The following is a 22,628-nucleotide window of genomic DNA, read 5'->3' on the forward strand; positions in this document are numbered from 1 at the left end:
AGAATCAAGAACAGCTCATAAATGCTTCTAAAAATAGAAGCCAGTATTACCCTAATAACAAAACTAGAAATGACAGTATGAAAAAGGAGAAAACTACAGATCAACATCTCTCTGCTGCTGCTGCTGCTAAGCCACTTCAGTCGTATCTGACTCTGTGCGACCCCATAGACGGCAGCCCACCAGGCTCCCCCATCCCTGGGATTCTCCAGGAAAGAATACTGGAGTGGGTTGCCATTTCCTTCTCCAATGCATGAAAGTGAAAAGTGAAAGTGAAGTCGCTCAGTCGTGTCTTGACTCCTATCAACCCCATGGACTGCAGCCTACCAGGCCCCTCGGTCCATGGGATTTTCCAGGCAAGAGTACTGGAGTGGGTTGCCATTGCCTTCTCCTCAACACCTCTCATGAACATTTAAAAATCTCTCACCAGAGAGATGCTACTGCTACTGCTAAGTCACTTCAGTCGTGTCCGACTCTGTGCGACCCCATAGACGGCCGCGGGCCAGGCTCTGCCATCCCTGGGATTCTCCAGGCAAGAACACTGGAGTGGGTTGCCATTTCCTTCTCCAATGCATGAAAGTGAAAGGTGAAAGTGAAGTCGCTCAGTCGCGTCTGACTCTTAGCGACCCCATGGACTGCTGCCTACCAGGCTCCTCCGTCCACGGGATTTTCCAAGCAAGAGTACTGGAGTGGGGTGCCATTGCCTTCTCCGAAGCAGAGAGATGGAGGGGGATAAATTAAGAGGTTGGGATTAAGATATACACACTACTATATAAAAGACAGATCATCAACAAAGACCTATGTATAACACAGGGAACTCTACTCAATACTCTGTAGTAACCTATATGGGAAAATAATCTGAAGAAGAATGGATATATGGATATATATAACTGAATCACTTTGCTGTACACCCGAACCTAATACAACATTGTAAATCAAATATATTCCAATGTAAAATAAAATTTTTTAAATCTCTCAAACACTTAAAGATCCTCAAGAAATTCTAGCAAACCAAATCCAATAATATAAAAAAGGAACTAAAAACTAGGACCAAGTAGAATTTATTCCGTAAATGTAAGGCTGATTCATTTGATGTTTAAAACCATGTCAATGTAGGGACTTCCCCAGTCGTTCAGTGGTTAAGAATCTGCCTTGCTATGTAAGGATGCAAGTTTGATCTCTGGTCAGGGAACTAAGACCCTACATGTTGCAGAGGCAGCCAAGCCCACACACGGCAACTGCTTAACCTGCATGTTCTGGACCCCAACAGAGATCCTGTGTACTGCAACTGAGATCTGATACAGCCAAATAAATACATAAATATTTTTAAAGAATGTGTCAATGTAATCCACCATATCAATAAGTTAAAGAAGAAAAATCATATGATTATATCAATTGGTGTAGAAAAAGCATTGACAAAATCCAATATTCATGAATGATAAAAATTAATGATTAAAAAGAAGTCAGGAAAAGAGTGGAATTAACTCAATTTGATTTAAAAAGCATCTATTAGAACACAAGAACAAAAGATTGATTTAGAAGAATTGAACCAGTATTTTAGAATTTAATTTTGTGGAAACTGATTTGTGATCTTTACCTTCAGATCAAACTCTGTATTAAAAGGGTATTAAATCAGAGTTAAAACATGAAAAAAAAATAAAAAGCATCTATTAAAAAACCTATAGCTAAAATCATATACTTCTAGTGAAAGACTAAACTCAGAGGCAAGGCAAAGATGTTTGCTCTCATCACTCTTATTCAACATGGTACTGAAGCTCTAGCCAGTGCAATGTAACAAAAAGAAAGAAATAGCATACCAATTGGAAGAAAGAAAGAAAACCGTCCCTTTTTGCAGATGATGTAACTACCTCTGTAGAAATCCCAAAGAATCAAAAACAAAAAACAAAACTCCCCAAATCAAACTCTTAGATCTAAGAAGTGAATTCAGCAAGCATACAAGATCAACATTAAAAATTGTGATTTTATGTAGTAAAAATGAACCTGTGGAAACCAGAATTTAAAACACAATATCATTTATAATCACTACAAATAAAATGAAACACTTAAGTGTAAGTCTAACAAAACCAAAACATATATATGATGTGAGTGTTGAAAATTATAAAATGCTGATAAAAGAAATCACAGAAGACCTAAATAAATATTTAGACATACTATGTTCATGCATGAGAAGACTCTACATGGGAAAGATGTCCATTTCCCCTCAAACTGATCTATAAATTTAATGTGTGGGTGCTTAGTTGCTCAGTTGTCCCTGACTCTTTGTGACCCTATGGACTGTAGCCCACCAGGCTCCTCTGTCCATGGAGATTCTCCAGGCAAGAATACTGGAGTGGGTTTTCATGCCCTCCTCCAGGGGATCTTCCCAACCCAGGGAAAGAACTCGGGTCTCCTGCATTGCAGGTGGTTCTTTACCATCTGAGCCACCAAGGAAGCCCCTGGTAGCTCATAATGATATAAATTTAATGTAATCCCTATCAAATCACAGCCCAGCAAACTTTTATAGAAATGCAAAGAAATTAAAATAGCAAAAACAACCTTGATGGAGAAAAACAAAGTGGGAGATATCAGTCTCCAAGATATTAAGGCTTAGTATATAGCTACATTAATGAAGAGAGTGTGGCATTGGTGGAGGGAAAGACATAGATCTATGGAACAGTGATTTTAGGAAACAATTTGATAAGGGAAAATTTTCCATAAAGGGAAAAAAAGTTGATCTAAACCTCTCATCTTATACAAAAATTAACTCAAAAAGGATCATAGCCTTAAAGGTAAAATATAAAACAATAAAACTTGTAGGAAAAAAACAGTAGAAAATGGGGGGGGGGTGGGATATAGGACTACACAAAAAGCTCTTAGACTTGACACCAAAAGCATGATTCATAAAAGGAAAAACTGATAAACTGGACTTAATTGTAAAATTTTTGTCCTATGAACAACTCTGTTAAGAATAGACAAGCTACAGAGTAGGAGAAAATATCTGCAAACCACATAGCTAGCAAACGACTAGTAGTAGCTGGAATACACAATAACCTCTCAAAACAACAGTTAAAAAATCCAGTTAGGGATAACCAACAAGGACCTACTGTATAGCACATGGAACTTTGTTCAATGTTATATGGCAGCCTGGATGGGAAGGGGATTTGGGGGAGAATGGATACATATATCGGAGAAGGCAATGGCACCCCACTCCAGTACTCTTGCCTGGAAAATCCCATGGAGGGAGGAGCCTGGTAGGCTGCAGTCCATGGGGTTGCTAAGAGTCAGACACAACTGAGCGACTTCCCTTTCACTTTTCACTTTCATGCATTGGAGAAGGAAATGGCAACCCACTCCAGTGTTCTTGCCTGGAGAATCCCAGGGACGGGGGAGCCTGGTGGGCTTCCGTCTATGGGGTCACACAGAGTCAGACACGACTGAAGTGAATTAGCAGCAGCAGCAGCAGGATACATGTATATGTATGGCTGAGTCCCTTTGCTGTTTACCTGAAACTATCACAACATTGTTAATCAGCTATATCCCAATACAAGATAAAAAGTTTAAAAAAATAGTAACCAACAATATATAATTCTCAGTAACCAAATTAATCATCTAATCAAGCTTCATAATGTTCTAAATAAATAAACATATAAAGTTGAAATATATTGTTACATATTGGTATTAATTTATTATTTTTAAAAAGTGCTTTCTTATTTTAAAATATTTTAATGACACATAGTAGAAAAATAATGATATAATAAATATGGCTATATGCCACATAAAGGTTTATTTTATCTTACCCTGATAACTTTATTTCTTTTCCTGTTTTTAATAAAATGAGATTCCAGCTAGCAACGATGCCCTTTGTGTAACTTCCCACAATCATACCATATACTTCTTACCTTTCCTGCCATAATCACAGACTTGAATTTGTGGTTAAATATTGCCAGCAATGGTACTATATTTTGCTGAATATATATATCTTCATAAAAATTACACAATGTGATTCAGAAGACTTTTATATTTGATACAATAGATATATTCTACACATAATTCTTCAACTCGCACATTTCACACATTATGTTTTTAAAATTAACCTATGTTGATGTAAGTCAAGTTTGTTCATGTGAATTTTTAAATACTTGTACAATATCCCACTGAACAAATATAACATCAACTTATTTATGCATGCTCCTATTGATGGATATTTGGGTTGCTATATGTTCTATGTCATTACAAATAACAACTGCAATGAATTTTTAAAAATCCAATTAGAAAATGGACAAAAGATGAAAACTGACATTTCATCAAAAAGGATATGCTCATGACAAATAAGCCCATGAAAAAGATGTTCAACATCATTAGTCATCAGGAAAATGCAAATTAAAATTTCAATGATATCACTACAAATCTATCAGAATGGCTAAAATGGAAAAAAAAATAGTGAAAGTACCAAATGTTTAGGACACAGACAAATTAGATCACTTGTACATCACTGGTGGGCATGTAAAAAATGGTACAGTCTCTCTGGAAAACAGTGTAACAGTTTGTTATAAAATTAAACACTCAACTACCACATGACCTAGCAACTGCACTCTTGAGCATCTATCCCAGAGAAATAAAAACTTATGTTCACATAAGACTCTGTACATAAACATTCATAGAAGCTTTACTCATAAGTAGCCCCAAACTGAGAACATCTAAGATGTACTATAACAGGTGAATGTGTAAGCAAATTGTAGTACATCCAAACCATGGAAAAGTACTGAGCAACTAAAAGGATCAAATCATTGATATTAATATTCATAGCAATTTAGATGAATCTCTGGGGAACTAAGCTGAATGATAAAAATCCAGCCCCGAAATTTTACATGCTATATGATTTCATTTTATATAGTATTATAAAATGGCAAAATTTTAGAAAGGGAGACTAGATTAGTGGTTGCCAAGAACTGGGGAGCAGCGATTAGGGGGATTAGAGGTGGGTGTGGCAATAAAAGGGGAATATGAGGAATTCTTGTGGTGATAGAATTATTCTGCATTTTTGACTATGGTTGTGGATATAAACTTGTTTATGACTAAACACACACACGCACAAGTAAAACTGGAAATTTGAACAAGACAGATTTTACTGATATTAATATCCCAGTTGTGATATAGTACTACAGTTTTGTAAGATGTTACCACTGGCGAAAACTAGGTAACAAGAAATAGGAACTCTACATTATTCCTTTATTACCTATATTATTTCTTATGTTATATGTGAATCCACAATTACCTCAGTAAAAATTTCATTAGTGTAAAAGACTAAGCCACACAAATAAGATTTTGAGTCCCAACTTCTTCTAGAAGTGCCTGCTGATTAGGCACATAATATGACCCCAAATTTTTGTGAGGCAACAAACTGCTTTAACAAATTTATTCTCACTGCTTAGTATGGTTGGCCATCTTTTCAGCTTCCAATATGGGTTTCTTCACTGCTGTACGATTGCTAAGCCAAAGGCACATTTAAAGGTTTTTAGTTACTGTAGTATATACTAGGTTAGGCTGCTGTTTAAAAGCAAACTTGAAATCTCAGGAGCTTAACCTAATTAAGGTTTATTTCTCATTCAAAAAGAAGGAGGTAGGAAGAGGAAGAGAGGTGGAGGGAGAGAGGAAGAAAGAGGGAAGGAGGGAGAAAAAGAGAGAGAGAGAACACTATCCTCCTACTTGTCATTGGTACTTTTAAGAAGATTCCCAGGTTATTGAAACTAAAGTAACACTCAGAATAAACACACTTGAATTCTTAGTGCTAACTATGGCCTGATGGAAAGAAGAGTGTTTATAGGGACATACAAAGCTCTCAACTCTGCCATGAGAATTATCATCTTGATCTTATCATTGATACATTAAGGTGATGATGATAACACAGTCTGCTTGTATATAGCACTACTGCTTACTCAAAATTAATAAAAAATATGTTTCAAGGAAAGGAATAAAAACAAAAGATGGTAAAGGTATTGTCAATTCTTGGAGGCCAGGGTGGGAGAAAGATAGTAGAATTATTACATTTGAAGTGGTCCTCAGACCTGTTGAAATGTTATTTAATCTTCAAGTCTCACTTCAAATTCTAGCTCTTCTAGGAAACCAACAGAAGATAGGTTTCTCTTTCTTTACTGACCCCACACTTGCACTTTGAAACTTTTCAAGGCAGAGATGCATGCCATTGATATTTATATCTCCTACACCGATTTAAGAGAACACCTTGACACATAGTAGGTGCTTTGTATTGAGAATCACTACTCTGTGGTTTTGACTTGCATCTAAAAGAACACTTTCCATTATACAGCACTTGAGCAAAATGCCTAAGCATATTACCTTATTTGGTTCCCACAATAGCTTAGGATGAAGAGAATAACTAAAAACTCCAGAATACTCAGTGGCTTCCCAAAAGCCAAAAGTAATGAAAATTGGTAACAGGACTCATATCTTCAGACTCCCATCTAATAATGCTTTATCTATTACAATGCATCTGTATGTCAAATGCTATGAAAATTTTAAATAAAATGTACTAACTGGCACCACAACATAACATTATTTGTTATTCCTTCACATAGTGAAGTGCTCAAAATAGGGCAGTCCTATCTAAACTCCAACTGGGGAAATTTCATTGGTGAAATACTATCAGTCCACTTTATAGATAAAGTACTATATAGATAAAGTACCTCATAGATGAGGTAGCCATAGAGTGTGGGCCCCTAAACTGCATTATAGCAAGGCTCCAGTATATTTATAGTTTTTAGTCACTAACGGGAAGAAAATTGCTTTGGACAAAAATCTGTATATCTCACAAACAATATAAATTCTGCTATTTGGGAGTGATTTAAATGATGTTACATATAATTCATCTGGGGAAACGCTCCAGCTTGAGGAAATTCACTTGGGCACAAAATGTACACAAGGAGGATTAGTGGAAATCTAATTTTGCAGATGTATTGAGTGCATTTCAAATCTGGATTTACATATAGAAAAGAAGTTTGGGAAGAGGAGCTCTGAGAATGTTAACCATCATGCATTCTTTGCTAACAGGAGCTAAAGACTTGATCATTTTTAATCTTAGTACTCTAATCTAACCTACAAGAAATTCTTCAGGATCAAGGAGAAATCGTGTGACAATAAATCTATTTTGTCTGTAATGGGGAACAGAGATGAGTGGGTAGCTCATTAAACAATGGAAAGATATAAAATACCTTTCAATTAATAGGCAATGGGAACAGGCAAGTAAGTAGCTGTCTGTTGAGCTTAAAGAGACCTTTAAAATGAGTCTTTGTGTTGTTGCCACATCTCTGACAGATCAAGAGCTTTCACCTCTGAAGTATCTGAAGTGGAACATTATACTCCAGAATGCAAGAGATGATCTCATCGATCAACCAATGTGTCACAAAGATTTCCCAAGGAATTTCAGAAAAAGAGGTAAAAGAAACCAGCTCAATCTGTAAATCAGATTCTGCTCTAGAAGATGAAATAGGAAAAAGACACTTTGATTGAAATTCAAAGGTGTCTTTTGGTATCTCAGCATTAGATATGCTTCAGATATGAGAGGGCTAAAAGTAATTAATAAAATTTTTTTTAACCATTTCTTATCTGGGCCAAAGCTTCTTTAAAAATACAGCACGGTAACTATAGTTAATGTGTGTATGCATGAGTGCTCAGTCACATCCAACTCTGCGAGCCCATGGTCTGTAGCCCACCAGGCTTCTCTGTTCATGGGATTTTCCAGGCAAGAATACTGGAATGCGTTGCCATTTCCTTCTCCAGGATAGTTACTAATACTGTATTGCATATTTGAAAGTCGCTAAGAGAGTAGATCTTAAAAGTTCTCATCTCAAGAAAAAAATGTTTTGGTAATTATGTAAGGAGACGGATGTTAACTAGACGTTGTGGTGATCATTTGGTAATGTGTACAAATATTGAATCATGTGGTACATCTGAAACTAATATAATGCTCCATGTCAAACATACCTCAGTTTTTTAAAAAAGATAAAAACATGCCCCGACCTGAAAAATCCAATTTAAAATAATCTCTCAAACAATAACTGCTAACACTGGGTAAAAGTGAAGTATGATTATGACATATCACAAAAAGCTGCTTCTCTAAAATGATCCTGAGGGTATTTTATGCAAGTTAGTAGAATCATGCTAGATGACCAAATATATTTTATGTCAAAAATAAATAATTAAGGTGTTCACAGATCAGTGCTAATAGAACTATATTGGAGAAATATCACAAAACTCATGGCATTTTAGTTACTCTAAGGATTCTTCTCTTTCTGTCATAAATAGTAGTCTAGATGTTGTGAGCAACTATTAAATAATTATGGGGTAATCCATGAGAGACTACAATGATTATGGGTAAAATATGTTTTAGTCACTTATTATCATCATAAAGCTCTGGGACACTTCATGAAAGAAGCAAATGCCATCAAAATACTCAAGGAACTTTCAAATAATGACAAGCATAAGATTTTCCACTGCCTGTCTCTTTATTATGGTGTTTGATAAATATTAACAGACAAGACAAGGTTGGTTAAATGAAGAAATACAAAACACCTAACCTTCAGCCCTACCTCCCTGCTCTAAAAGAAGTAGCTTCATACATTTAAAATGAATAACAAGTTGGCTCAGATTGATTGCCAACCCTGTCATAAGTGGTCCCAGCAGAGCTGGAGCTGCTGCAGTTTCAGTGACTGCCAATTGAGAAGACAGATGTGTGACTGCAGCACTGCCATCAAGCCAATCTTGAAATAATGACATAAGTTTGCACAAAGAGAAAGACAAGAGAGGGAACCAGTATTTGACTATAGTTACTATTAATTTTCAGTTAGCTATATTAATCATGGGGAAAAGAGACATAGAAAATGTTTCTAAAATAGATAAATATCAAATTTGAAAAAATTGGAAGAAAAGTTATGACAAAACCAGACAGTGTATTAAAATGCAGAGACATCCCTTTGCTGACAAAGGTCCATCTAGTCAAATCTATGGTTTTTCCAGTAGTCCTATACGATCTGAGAGTTGAACCATAAAGAAGGCTGAGTGCTGAAGAATTGAAGCTTTCAAACTATGGTGCTGGAGAAGACTCTTTAGAGTCTCCTGGATGGCAAGGAAATCAAACTAGTCAAACCTAAAGGAAATCAACCCTGAATATTCAGTGGAAGGACTGATGCTAAAGCTGAACCTCCAATACTCTGGCCACCTGATGAGAAGAGCCAACTCATTGGAAAAGACCCTGATGCTGGGAAAGATTGAGGGCAAGAGGAGAAGGGGACGACAGAGGACAAAATGGTTGGATGGCATCACTGACTCAATGGACATGAGTTAGAGCAAATTCCAGGAGATAGTGAAGGACAGGGAAGCCTGGCATGCTGCAGTTCATGTGGTTGCAAAGAGTCAGACACTACTTTGCAACTGAACAACAATAGCAGCATATATGTTCAGTGTGCTCAGTCACTCAGTTGTGTCCGACTATTTGCGTCTCATAGACTGTAGCCTGCCAGGCTCCTGTGTCCATGGGATTTTCCAGGCAAGAATACTGGAGTGGGTGCCATTTCCTCATCCAAAGGATCTTCCTGACCCAGGAATCAAACTTGCGTCACCTGTGTCTTCTGCACTGAGCAGGTGGGTTCTTTACCACTGAGCCACCTGGGAAGCCACTCTCTCACTCAAAACTCTTATACTTACCTCTTCCTGGTTTGGTTCCATCAGTGAAGTTCTATGTAATTTAGAGGAAGAAAGGGGCCTAGTTCTCTACTTACTCATGGATATTGAAAAGTTGACTGGACAGTATAATATTTTAACATATATAAAGTGTAATGTGTGATTTTCAAATCACTTTTAAAGATAAGCTGATTTTTAAGTTAAATATATAGCACAACAGTTATGTTTCATAGCAGGAAAGAATTCTGTACTGTCATTAAAGATACCAAATCATAAAAATATTTCCCAGAAATGTTTCAATATAGATTTCAGCTTTAAAATATTTTTTTAGAAAAAACTGCCAGTTAGAGATTTCTCTTTACAATTTTTAAAATTTCTAATTTAATTTTATTTTTTTACTTTACAATATTGTATTGGTTTTGCCATATATCAAAATGAATCCGCCACAGGTATACATGTGTTCCCCATCCTGAATCCTCCTCCCACCTCCCTCCCCATACCATCCCTCTGGGTTGTCCCAGTGCACCAGCCCCAAGCATCCAGTATTGTGCATCAAACCTGGACTGGCGACTCGTTTCATATATGATATTATACATGTTTCAATGCCATTCTCCAAAATCATCCCACCCTCTCCCTCTCCCACAGAGTCCAAAAGACTGTTCTATACATCAGTGTCTCTTTTGCTGTCTCATATACAGGGTTATTGTCACCATCTTTCTAAATTCCATTAAAATTTCTATTGTTAAAATAACATATGTTTTGGGTTTTAAAAAAACTGTTATTTGGATGTGAATAAAGAGATTCATTGAAAAGTTTAACCTTAAAATTTCTCAGTCCACAGACCATTTCAGCAGACATGATGCCATTAATTATTAAGAAGGAAAATAAACCACCACCACCAAAAAAAAAAAAAAAAAACCCTCTTAGCATAATTAAATCCTGCCACTCTCCATTCCCTGATCAAGTCTTTTCCTGATATGAAAAAGAAAGGTTTCTTGTGGGAACAGAAAAAAGGAGCCCACAGTATCAAGAATCTCTAGGCTTTTTCCCATTATCATGGCCTCTCCATCTCATTTGAGAACCTGTATGAGCTCTCGTTGCCTCTTCAGCTCAACTCAATTTTAGCAGAAAAGTAACTCCAAGTAATCGTTACTCTCTATTGTCTTACCTTTTTACTGTGTTGACTGAAGCTTTACCCAGACCACTAGAATTTACATCCTACCCAAGTACTACCATTATATTTTGAAAACCCATGTCCTCTACTGTTAAGTAAATGATTGGGATTTGTTTTTATATCCAGTGATGCCCACATTAGAATTGTTTTAAGAGCATACCAGTAGAAAGAATACTATTCTGATTATTATTCTGGTCTGAGCTCTGCCACTAATTAACTGTGTGTTCTTAGGGAAGTCGTTTAACCTCTCTGAACCACATTTCCTTCATTTACATAATACAGTAAGTTCTTGGTAGCACTAACAACCTTAATTTTATTAGTAGGAAAACAGTGGCTGAGAGCCTTGAGATTTCATTTATGACAAAGAGGATCCCAGCCAAGAGAAAAAAAAATCATTATAATCTTTCTTTACCTAATTACATTTTGACATCCCCCCAACTCTATCCAAGCATTGTTCACTGTAGGAAAATATGCAACAGACAGGAATACAACTGAGTCAAACTTTGTGTGATCTCATTCCTCAGTGTTCTCTAGCCACCAACAGGCTTCCACATCACAGCTGTTCTTAACCACTTCTCTAGGTAAGTGGTTTTCAATGATAATGTGTGGAACTGACTTCTCTAGACTCAATTTAATAGCTACCTTTTGAACCATATGACCCTTTTTGTCTTTCTCCCCCAACCCATCTCCACCCATAGCAAACTCTGACAACCAGTTCTGCCGCTATCATTTACCGACCACCAATCATAGAAGAGGCACTGCTTAAGGAAACGTCAATGTTGCTTCTTTTAATCCTTACAAAAGCCCTAAAAGGTAAATATTACTCATTTTTAAAATGAGGAAACGGACTCAGAGAAACTGAGTTACAATTAAGGTCACACAACTTATAAGTGGTAATACCTTGACTTGAGGGCTTCCAGGTGGCATAGTGGTAAAGAATCTGCCTACCAATGCAGGAGATGCAAGAGATGGGGGTTCAATCCCTGGGTTGGGAAGATTCCCCTGGAGTAGGAAATAGCAACCCATTCCAGTATTCTTGCCTGGAAAATCTCACGGACAGAGGAGCCCGGCAGGTTACAGTCCATAGGGTCACAAAGAGCTGGACACGACTGAGAATGCACACACACACATCCCTTGACTTGAATCCATATCTATCTGATTCAGAAAGCTCTCCCCATCAGGTAATTAATACTAAAGCGAAAATCGCTCAGTCGTATCCTACTCTTTGCGACCCCATGGACTGTACACTCCATGGAATTCTCCAGGCCAGAATACTGGAGTGGGTAGCCTTTCCCTTCTCTGGTGGATCTTCCCAACCCAGGGATTGAACCCAGGTCTCCACATTGCAGGTGGATTCTTTACCAGCTGAACCACAAACTAAAGCAATATAGAATTTAACCTCCCTCTGATGATTCAAACCATAGTTTAGAATAAAATAGGACATTTTTTCTTTTAACACAGGAAAGAAGGAAGTAAACATGGATGATGATGATATAGGTATATTTGGAAGGGAAAGAAACAGAAGTTCATGGTTGATGACCTCTAGTAATGCAGAGAATGAGGAATATATAAAGCCAAAGAAGATCTGTATTATTTTCATACCACATCTTTAAAAATAGTTAACTAGCTATTTATTTTACCAATAGTAAATTGGTTAACTAGCTCCCATTTGTCTCAATTACTGACATCTCAATATATTCCATATTTAGGCAAAGGTCTATGACAATCATTTCCAACCAGTTTTTATTTTAAATCTATTGAAAAGCTGAGAGAGTAGTAAAAGTCACAAATTTAAATACCTTTTCCCTAGGTTAACCCACTGTTACCATTTTGCCACAAATTTCTCCATCTTTTTCTCTTCACAAATGATTTTGGTTGAACCACTTGAAATAAAATTAGCATGCAGCTAATTTTATTCTCTAAATGTAGCATGCAGCTTCTAAGAGTAAAAATATTTTCTTGCATAACCATAATAACATACATAGGAAAATAAAAAATCCCTTAATATTTAATGTGCAGTTCATACTCAGTTTCCCTAAATGTTCTAAATAATGTCTTCTTGGCTTTGATCCAGTATCTAATCAAAGTTAACATGGTAGACTTGATTGTTATATCTCTTTTAATCTATAACAATCCCCTTAATTTTTTTTGTTTTGAATTTTCTAGATACCCATGACTGATTTTTTAAGAGTTGAAGTCAATTATCTTTCAGAATATATTATCCATAGAATGTCTGATTATCTTCTTATCATTAGATTCAGGTTAAACATTTTTAATAAGAATATTACATATGGGATATTATGCACTTCTCACATCAGATCAAGACGCACACAATGTCAATTCATTGCAATACTAGTGATATTAAATTTGATCACTTGATGAAAGTGGTACTTGTCAGATAGCACTGTTGCAAAGGTACATTTTCTCCTTTGTAATTTTTAAATAATGGGTAGAGTTTTAGCATTACTAAGTGGTTTTAGCATTCCTCGATGACCCTTGCCAGAATCAATCGATAAGCCAGGGCTACAAAATGGTAACTTTCTCATTAAATTGTACAATTAAAATGACTGCATATAAATTGAGTATATAAACTATACCTAAATAAAGTTAAAAATCACTCAGTAACTTGTAATCCATATTTGATCCATTTCCTATCTGTATATATATATATATTTTTGGCCAAGAAATGACTAACAGTTTAAATATAAATGAGGTAGGGTATTCAACATCATGGAAACCTTAATGAAAGTATTCTTTTGAAAATGTTTTAAATGGTGGTTCTCTATTTCTTCTACAATTATTAGCTGTACAATCATTCCTTCTATAATTATTAGCTTCCATGCTTCTATAAAGATTCTTCACTGCATCTCCCATTTCTCTCTCTGTCTCTGTCTTTTTGGGAATTTCACTGTAGTCTCATGAGGTTTTTCTCCTTCAGTGTATTATAATACATCACTGCCATTATTCCTTTTTAATGTTGAAAACTGATTTGGCCAGTAGAAGCCCATTAAAGCACCATCTCGTGTCCTGACTATCTCATTAGTTTTTGAATAATCTTTGTTTTCTGGCATAAAAAGTGCCAAACTCATCCTGTAGTTTCCCTGTGTAAGACCTGACATCAGATATTTCTTTAAGAAGCCTTGGTTCATTTTAATGGTAATGGTATCTAGAAACCAAGATCAAGGTGCTAGATGTGCTCACTGCTATCAGGGTATATCATTGTTTCTTAGCCCTTTCCATGTATAGAAAAAGGGAACAGTAATTCATACTGATGTTTGCAATTCAAATTTATAACAAAATATGGAAGAAAAATATCTTATTTCTGCTTTATCTTTTAATGAAAATCTTGGTTTCTATTATTAATAAATGTGTGCATTTGCTTTCTACTATATTTATAATGATGGGCTTCCCAGGAGGTGCTACCAGCCTGCCAATGCTAGAGATGTAAGAGATGTAGGTTTGATCCCTGGTTCGGGAAGATCCCCTGGAGGAGGGTATGGCAATCCACTCCAGTATTCTTGCCTGGAGAATCCCATGGATAAAGGAGCCAGGTGGGCTACAGTCCATAGGGTTTCAAAGATTGGGACACGACTGAAGTGACTTAGCAAGCATACACATATGTAATATATAGCATCATCCTGAAACTAATGATAAACTTATTAAGAAAGCTTAAGATTTCTTTGTAGTTCTTTTTATCATTAAGATTACATCCTAGTAAGGATGCACCATCAAAAACACAATGTACAAAAGTTATCTGAACTGCATATTTATGTTATAAATTAGTTACACAGGTTTGTTTGGTTTCATTTTGTATTCAGTTTTAGCATTTGTCTTTCTTCCCATTATTTTTGGTTTAATTTTAATTTTTGAATATTTAAACTTTTACATGGTCCAGAAGCCAAAACTGTATAAAAAGGCATACCCAGAAAAGTCCTGTTTCCATTCCTACCTTCTCCACTCCATTCCTAAACACCCCCTACTTTCATTAGTTTCTAGTTTATCCTTCCTATATTTCATTTTATAAAAATAAGCAATTACAGTTCCTCAGAATTAATACAGACATAACACGTGTTAAATAGTACTCTTACAACTGAGCTCTTATTTGAGTGTGGTCATGGTGCACAAAATCTGACTTGTATCACATTTTCTACTTACAGATAACTTGGGGTACAAATAAACTCCCACCTGAAGTATGATTAATCCACTGTAGAAAGTCCAAATGAACATTCAGAATTCTGCAGATCCACTGGAGCTAAAAACACACAGGAATGCATTTGAATAAGTTCTAATGAGGTGGATGAAACTGGAGCCTATTATACAGAGTGAAGTAAGTCAGAAAGAAAAACACCAATACAGTATACTAATGCTTATATATGGAATTTAGAAAGATGGTAATGATAACCCTGTATGCAAGACAGCAAAAGAGACACAGATGTAAAGAACAGTCTTTTGGACTCTGTGGGAAAAGGCGAGGGTGGGATTATTTAAGAGGGTAGTGTTGAAACGTGTACATTATCATATGTGAAGCGGATCGCCAGTCCAGGTGCAATGCATGAGACAGGGTGCTCAGGGCTGGTGTGCTGGGATGACCCTGGGGGATGAGATGGGGAGGGAGGTGGGAGGGGGGGTTCTGGATGGGGAACACATGTGCACCCATGGCTGATTCATGTTGATGTATGGCAAAAACCACTACAATATTGTAAAGTAATTAGCCTCCAATTGAAATAAATAAATTTATATTAAAATAAAATAAAATTTTTGAATAACCAAAAAATAAAATAAAATTAAAAAACTGTTCTGTAAAGCAATTATCTTTCAACTAAAAAATTAAATTTAAAAAACTGGAAAAACAAACAAACACACAAAAAAGCCACAAAGGATTCTTAGATTATGATTATTCTGATATGGTAAACAAAAAATAAACATAAAAAATGAAATTAGGGAAGTTATTTACATTTCTTCTGATAAGAAATTTACTGAGAATATGCTAAGTATTAATTGCATGGGTTTTTTTGCTATTTTATATTTGTAATGTTCATATATTAGTTCAACCTATTTCAACTGTCAAGAATTCAATTCCTACAATTCAGTAAAAAAATAAACACCTAACTTCTATAGTACAAAAATAAGTAAAGAACATTAAGAGACATTTGACAGAACAAGAAATTCATATAAAACTTTTAAAATATGACCTTTTATCAACCAAACTAACTTTTTAAATTGAGGTATAATTGATACATATAACATTATATTAGTTTCAGGTGTATACAATAATGATCTGATATTCATATATATTATGGAATGACTACCACATTAAGTCTAGTTAACATTCACCATACAGTTACAAAAAATTTTTTTCTTGTGATAAGGACTTTCCCAATCTATTCTTTTAGCAATTTTCAAATATGTAATATAGTATTATTAACTGTAGCTACCATGGTTTTTTCATTTTGTAACTAGAAGTTTGTACCTTTTGACTCCCTTCAGCCATTTTGCCCACCACTCACCTCCATCCTCTGGCAATCACCAATCTGTTCTGGGTATTTATGAGCTTGGTTTCAGTTCAGTTCAGTCGCTCAGTTGTGTCCGACTCTTTGCGACCCCATGAATCGCAGCACGCCAGGCCTCCCTGTCCATCACCAACTCCCGGAGTTCACTCAGACTCATGTCCATCGAGTCAGTGATGCCATCCAGCCATCTCATCCTCTGTCGTCCCTTTCTCCTCCTGCCCCCAATCCCTCCCAGCATCAGAGTCTTTTCCAATGAGTCAACTCTTCACATGAGGTGGCCAAAGTACTGGAGTTTCAGCTTTAGTATCATTCCTTCCAAAGAACACCCAGGGTTGATCTCCTTCAGAATGGACTGGTTGGATCTCCTTGCAGTCCAAGCTTGGTTTAGTTTTAGTTTTTTATTTTCAAAAATTCCATATATAAGTGAGATAATATGGTATTTGTCTTTCTCTAACTGACTTATTTTACTTTGCATAATGCTCTCAAGGTCCATCCATGTTATCTCAAATAGCAAGATTTCCAAATCATCAATTTTTAATAAGTGGTAATATTCAGTTGTCAAGTGTGTGTGGAAAATAGGTACATTCATACACAGCCTATGATAATATAAATTGACCCAGCCCTTCAAAATGTAAATTTTTGCAATAGATATCAAAGTCTTATATATATATATATATATCAAACTATGATATATATCAAATAATATATATTATATATATATCAGAATTCTGATATATATATGTGTGTATATATATCAAATATTTATATTTATAAATATATATCAAACCCTGAGCTATCAGGGTTTCCCTGGTAGCTCAGCTGGTAAAGAATCTGCCTGCAATGAAAGAGACCCTGGTTCGATTCCTGGGTTGAGAAGATCCTCTGGAGAAGGGACAGGCTATCTACTCCAGTATTCTTGGGCTTCCCTTGTGGCTCAGCTGGTAAAGAATCCGTCTGCAATGCAGGAGACCTAGATTCAATTCCTGGGTTGGGAAGATCCCCTGGACAAGGGTTAGGCTATCCACTCCCATATTCTGGCCTAGAGAATTCAGTCCATGGGGTCACAAAGAGTTGGACACGATTGAGTGACTTTCACATCAAAGTCTTACCTTTTAACTCAGTATACTCTACTTCTAGAAATCTGTCCAGAAGAAATAATGAGATCTAAACATACACCAGGTTAATTTCATAATGGTAAAATTTTGCAACAATATCTCCATCAATAAAAAATAATTGAATATATTATGGTAAAGTCATCTCTAATGAAATATTATACAGTTATTATAACCATATTTTCAAAGAATGGTTAAAATTTGGGGAAAATACCATGAAAGAATATTAAATGAAGACAGAATCCAAAACTTTATATAGATGTGTTTCCAATACCATTTAAAAGAAAATAAGTATTTTTACCTGTATAGCAAAAATACTTGAAAGAAATATACTAATGTATTAGCAGAATACTGGTAACACAGGGGATTTAATTTTCTTTACAGATTCTCATATTTTCTAAGCTTAACACATTGAATAAGCATATGTATTTATTTTGTAACAAAAATACTAATCCTTTTAAAAATGTTAGAATAATTTTGACAAATAGACAAATATACTGGCAAAGTCCAGGATAATATGGAAAAACAAGGAGAAACGAAAATGTTACCACACTTAAGTGGTATGTAATAAAAATAACAGATTTAGTGTATATTAATATAACAAACAGAAATAAGATTTGTAGTAGGAACAATGAAATTTTATAAAAATCTATGGCTGAATATCATATACCATAATATAAACTTGTTTGATAAAAATTCCAGAAAGTAAGTGGTCTTTCCTATGTCCCCCTGAAAATGGTAAAAATAAACAAGTAAATCCCATCACTGTGAATATTGTTGAACATACTTGCTATTTTTCTACCCTAGTGTATTGGCCTACAGTAATAAGGCTTTGTTGATCTGGTTATAATTAATTATCTACAAGAATTTCATTGTTCAGCAAATGTTTTCCCTGCTTCCTGTCCAATGATTTATGCTATCTGAGAAAAGAGATGAATTGTTGCTGATTTCTTGCTACTTTTGTCCTGCTATCAAGAAGCAATTATCCTTGCATTCACTCATCTTAAACATCTCAATCACTCTTGCCAGGAAAAACAGAAATGCAAGACTCAAATCATTTACTCCCTACTACTAAAACAAAATAAAACAATCCAAGGCTTAGTAGAGATAAAGAATAAGGATAGGATTACAGTTTCCTTTCACGTACTCTGTTTAGAACACTTATCTTACATTAATTCAAGATAGAGACAAGACATCAGCTCTGCCTTATGTCTAAATCTATATGTATTTATTTATGCATCAAAGTTCTATGACAAAACAATCTTGAATTTTGGAATCACAATGGTGATCTAATCTTTCACTAAAAAGAAGGTCTATAATGTTAACTCTTGCAGGAAGATGGTAGCATGTGTAAACTCAGACTAATTTATATTTGTTTTTGTTCAATTTTAGATTCACTTGAAGTAGAGAATAGCAAATTTTTATAGTTGGAGGAAAATTCAAGATCATTTAGTCCACCCTTGACATTCTACAAAAGGCTCCAAGACTTAGATTAAGTGACTTAAATAAAATTCTAGTATTTTCTCAACTATACCATGCTGTCTCCTTCTAATTAAAAAAGCTAGTAAAATGTTATATAAACAACTGTCTGGGGCGGGGGGGGCGGTCCTAAGATGGTGGAGGAACAGGATGGGGAGACCACTTTCTCACCCACAAATTCATCAAAAGAACATTTGAACACTGAGAAAATTCCACAAAACAACTTCTGAATGCTGGCAGAGGACATCAGGCACCCAGAAAAGCAGCCCATTGTCTTCGAAAGGAAGTAGGAAAAAATATAAAAGATAAAAAGGGAGACAAAAGAGGTAGGGATGGAACTCCATCCCGGGAAGGGAGTCTTAAAAAAGAGAGAAGTTTCCAAACACCAGGAAACACTCTCACTGCCGAGTCTGTGGTGAGCCTTGGAACCACAGAGGGCAACACAACTGAGAGGAAAAATAAATAAATAATTAAACCCCACAGATTACATGCCCAACGGTAACTCCCCCAGTGGAGAAGCAGCGCAGATGCCTGCACCCGCCACTAGCAAGTGGGGGCTGGGCAGGGAGGCGAGGGCTGCATTGCTTAGCGTAAGGACCGGGCCTGAATGCCCCGAGGGCAATCTGAGGGAACTAACTTGGGCTAGCAAACCAGACTGTGGGATAGCTACCACATGAAAAGACCTAACCTAAGACACCACCAGACCCGGTCACAGAACAAAGGACTGACTAGAGCTACGAGAAAAGCCATAACCTAAGACACCGTCAGGCCCGCTCACAGAACAAAGGACTGAGCAGAGCTAGCCGCCTGCAGACCGGCCTATCCCCCTCTGGTGACAGGCAGGCGAGGGCAGCAGAGCCGGAAGGGGGCAACTGAGGCCCCAGAGAGGCATTATCTACCAAACTGCAAGCAGGCTTCATTGCTAACTAAGACTTCTTGGAATTCTGGACGGTCAACATCCGCCTGAGAAGGTGTGCCAGTTGTACACCCAGAAAACTGAGCGGCAGGGACAGGGGAGGTGATAAGTCACAGTGACCGTGCTCAGCAAACACCTGGTCACCTGAGCTGCTTGGATCTGGGAAGGGCACAAAACGCAGGCCCTACTGAGTTTGCCCCTCTGAGGACCACCCGAGTACCTGAACCTGAGCAGCTTAGACCTGGGAAGTGCATACAACCCAGGGCCGGCCTCGGACAGTTCCCAGCAGAGCAACCTAGAGCCTAAGCAGTGTAGACAGGGAAAGCACACACGCCTTGAGTGGGGGAAAACCCAGTGTGGCCAAGACACTGCAAGCATGCACCAGTGTTATTTGTTTGCAGCGTCCCTCCCTCCCCACAGCACGACTGAACAAGTGAGCCTAAAAAAGTGTCCACCACTGCCCCCTTGTGTCAGGGTAGAAATTAGACACTGAAGAGACCAGCAAACAGAAGAAGCTAAAACAGAGGGACCCTCCTTGGAAGTGACAGGTGCAATAGATTAAAACCCTGTAGATAGTACCAACTACATAGGAAGGGGCCTATAGATCTTGAGAAATATAAGCCAGATCAAGGAACTATCTGAAAATGAACTGACCCCACACTGTCCACAACACCAGAAAAAGTCCTACATATATTTTTACTATTTTTCCTATCATTCTTTAATTTTTATTTTTTAAAAATTTTTAATTTTAAGTCCTCTATTACTCCTTTAATTTTCATTTTTATAACCTACTGTTACTTTGCAAAAAAAAGAGACCCTATTTTTTAAAGCAATCTTCATATATATATATATTATAGTTCTTGTGACTTTATTATTTTTTTTTGTTGTTAATATTGTATTTTTGAAAATCCAACTTCTACTCTAGACTTTTAATCTTGGCTTTTTGGTATTTCGGATCAATTTTGTACCTTTAAGAACCCAATCTTCAGTACCCATTTTTACTTGGGAGTGAGATTACTGGCTTGAATGCTCTCTCCCCCTTTGGACTCTCCTTTTTCTCCACCAGGTCGCCTCTATCTCCTCCCTCCCTCTTCTCTTCTCTACCCAACTCTGTGAATCTCTTTGTGTGTTACAGATGGTAGAGAACACTTAGGGAACTTATTACTGGCTGGATCTGTCTCTCTCCTTTTGATTCCCCCCTTTATCCTCCTGGCCACCTCTGTCTCCTTCCTCCCTCTTCTCTTCTCTGTGTAACTCTGTGAACATCTCTGAGTGGTCCAGACTGTGGAGTGCACATAAGGAAGTGATTACTGGCTACCTTGCTCTCTCCTCTTTTGATTTCACCTCATCTCATCCTGGTCATCTCTATCTCCCTCCTCCCTCTTCTCTTCTCCATGTAACCCTGTGAACCTCTCTGTGTGTCCCTCACTGTGGAGAAACTTTTCATCTTTAACCTAGACGTTTTATCAATGGTGCTGTATAGATGGAGAAGTCTTGAGGCTACTGTAAAAATAAGACTGAAAACCAGAAGCAGGAGGCTTAAATCCAAATCCTGAGAACACCAGAGAACTCCTGATTCCAGGCAACATTAATCGACAGGAGCTCATCAAACGCCTCCATACCTACACTGAAACCAAGCACCACCCAAGGGCCAACAAGTTCCAGAACAAGACTTACCACACAAATTCTCCAGCAACACAGGAACACAGCCTTGAGCTTCAATATACAGGCTGCCCAAAGTCACTCCAAACCCACTGACATCTCATAACTCATGACTGGACACGTCATTTCACTCCAGAGAGAAGAAATCCAGCTCCATCCACCAGAACACTGACACAAGCTTCCCTAACCAGGAAACCTTGACAAGCCACCCATACAAACCCACCCACAGCAAGGAAATTCCACAATAAAGAACTCCACAAACTTCCAGAATACAGAAAGGCCACCCCAAACTCAGCAATATAAGTAAGATGAAGAGACAGAGGAATACCCAGCAGGTAAAGGAAAAGGATAAATGCCCACCAAACCAAACAAAAGAGGAAGAAATAGGGAATCTACCTAATAAAGAATTCCAAATAACAATAGTGAAAATGATCCAAAATCTTGAAACCAAAATGGAATCACAGATAAATAGCCTAGAGACAAGGATTGAGAAGATGCAAGAAAAGTTTAACAAGGACATAGAAGAAATAAAAAAGAGTCAATATATAATGAATAATGCAATAAATGAGATAAAAAACACTCTGGAGGCAACAAATAGTAGAATAATGGAGGCAGAAGAGAGGATTAGTGAAGTAGAAGATAGAATGTTAGAAATAAATGAATCAGAGAAGAAAAAAGAAAAACAAATGAAAAGAAATGAGGACAATCTCAGAGACCTCTGGGACAATGTTAAATGCCCCAACATTCGAATCATAGGAGTCCCAGAAGAAGAAGACAAAAAGAAAGACCATGAGAAAATACTTGAGGAGATAATAGTAGAAAACTTCCTTAAAATGGGGAAGTAAATTATTACCCAAGTCCAAGAAACCCAGAGAGTCCCAAACAGGATAAATCCAAGGCAAAACACGCCAAGACACATATTAATCAAATTAACAAAGATCAAACACAAAGAACAAATATTAAAAGCAGCAAGGGAAAAACAACAAATAACACAAGGGGATTCCCAAAAGGACAACAGCTAATCTTTCAATAGAAACTCTTCAAGCCAGAAGGGAATGGCAAGATATACTTAAAGTGATGAAAGA

General features: G+C 36.8%; 1 protein-coding gene across 1 annotated transcript in view; it reads right to left on the reverse strand.

The window, feature by feature from the left end:
- Positions 1-22,628, reverse strand: part of NUP62CL (nucleoporin 62 C-terminal like) — a 104,275-nt gene that overhangs the window by 11,843 nt on the left and 69,804 nt on the right. Inside the window, exon 10 of the mRNA XM_024988512.2 lies at positions 15,050-15,116. Within this exon, the coding sequence (XP_024844280.2) occupies positions 15,050-15,116 (67 nt within the window). The remainder of the gene's footprint in view (positions 1-15,049; positions 15,117-22,628) is intronic.

The sequence above is a fragment of the Bos taurus genome, chromosome X (assembly GCF_002263795.3).
Source record: "Bos taurus isolate L1 Dominette 01449 registration number 42190680 breed Hereford chromosome X, ARS-UCD2.0, whole genome shotgun sequence".
NCBI lineage: Eukaryota > Metazoa > Chordata > Mammalia > Artiodactyla > Bovidae > Bos > Bos taurus.